General features: G+C 40.7%; 1 protein-coding gene across 1 annotated transcript; it reads left to right on the top strand.

Moving 5' to 3' along the window:
* Positions 1–293: 293 nt before the first annotated feature.
* Positions 294–908, top strand: LOTGIDRAFT_170952 (hypothetical protein; the record flags this gene model as incomplete). Its single annotated transcript, XM_009046819.1, has 1 exon — positions 294–908. One exon carries the CDS (start codon positions 294–296, stop codon positions 906–908), a length of 615 nt encoding a protein of 204 aa, XP_009045067.1.
* Between the last annotated feature and the right edge of the window lie 438 nt (positions 909–1346).

Genomic DNA, 1346 nt, shown 5'->3' with positions numbered 1-1346 from the left:
AATTGTTGACGAGCTTCTAAAAATTTAAATGAGACCTTGAATGAATTCTTATTCCCGAATGAATGTTGCTGGTGATAGTGTAATTAAATCAGTTTAAGACATTGCCAAATCCAGGAGTAGACTGAGCATCTAGGGCCGTGGAACTAATGGGCCTTCTAGTCCCCCACGCCCGAACCCCAATGTCAAACTGATCGTTCATTTTTCATTTTTCGTAGTCTGGTCCATTCTACTTTGCCATGATAATTTCAACAAATTGCGTGTATCTATTCCAGTGCTGAACTGTATATGTGAACATGGCTGACTTAAAACTTCCGATAATAAACCTCGCTAAAGCAGCGGATCTAAGCCAACGTCAAGAAGTGGCTAAAACCTTATGTGATGCAGCAGCAAATATTGGATTTTTCTATGTTGAAAATGTGAAAGGTTATAAGGAAGATGAACTTGCAAGATGGTGTCAATGGATTTTTGACCAACCGAAATCAGTAACTTCAAAATTGTGCCGAAAGATTTGGAATCCCGAAAACGATAATGTGTATCGCGGATTTTTCCCAACCGTTGAAAATGATTCTTCATTTAAAGAAGCTTTTGAAATTGGTTATGAATCCAGAATTCCGCTAAATAACGAAAATAATCCTTGGTTTAACGAAGGGAATGTCTGGCCTCTCTGTGAGGGATCTGACGAGTTTAAGATATTCGCAACAGCTCACTTCGACCTAATGGTCGAGGTTTGTCTGGAACTTTGTCGTTTATTTTGTCTGGGTAGTGGTTTGGAAGAAAATTCTTTGGAATATGCTTTTGTGCCAGGAGCTGTGTCTACGTTAAGGTTTCTACATTACCCCATACGACATGGACCTGTACCGGAAGTGGCTTTTGAAGGTGAAACGGCTGTGTGTACATGCGGATACTAGCTTCTTCACCATCCTCGCAACGCTGGGGTACTCCGGCTTACAGCTGAAAGACGACTCAGGAAAATTCATTGACGTCCCGAATCGAAAAAACGCCTTTGTCGTGAATATTGGTGACGTCATGTCCATGATGACGGGAGGATATTTCAAGGCCACGAGACATAGAGTTCTCGCCCCTGTCGCATCACGATATACAGTGCCATTCTTCCTGGAACCCCGACCTAACGTAGACATTGGAACCCCAATTCCTGGTTTTAAACAGAATACAGAATCTGTAACCTACGGGTACTGGATGGTTGGGAAAATTAAACAATTTGCTGAATATAAGCATTTGTTCCCACCAGAAAATTAATTTTTTTAGGTTTTTTAAATTTTACTGTTATCCTCATTTTCATTTCCCTATGGCGAGGTGGTAAATGTAAACACATATCCGCAATTGAA

Source organism: Lottia gigantea (genome assembly GCF_000327385.1).
Source record: "Lottia gigantea unplaced genomic scaffold LOTGIsca_107, whole genome shotgun sequence".
NCBI lineage: Eukaryota > Metazoa > Mollusca > Gastropoda > Lottiidae > Lottia > Lottia gigantea.
This window is presented reverse-complemented; position numbering and strand designations above follow the sequence as displayed.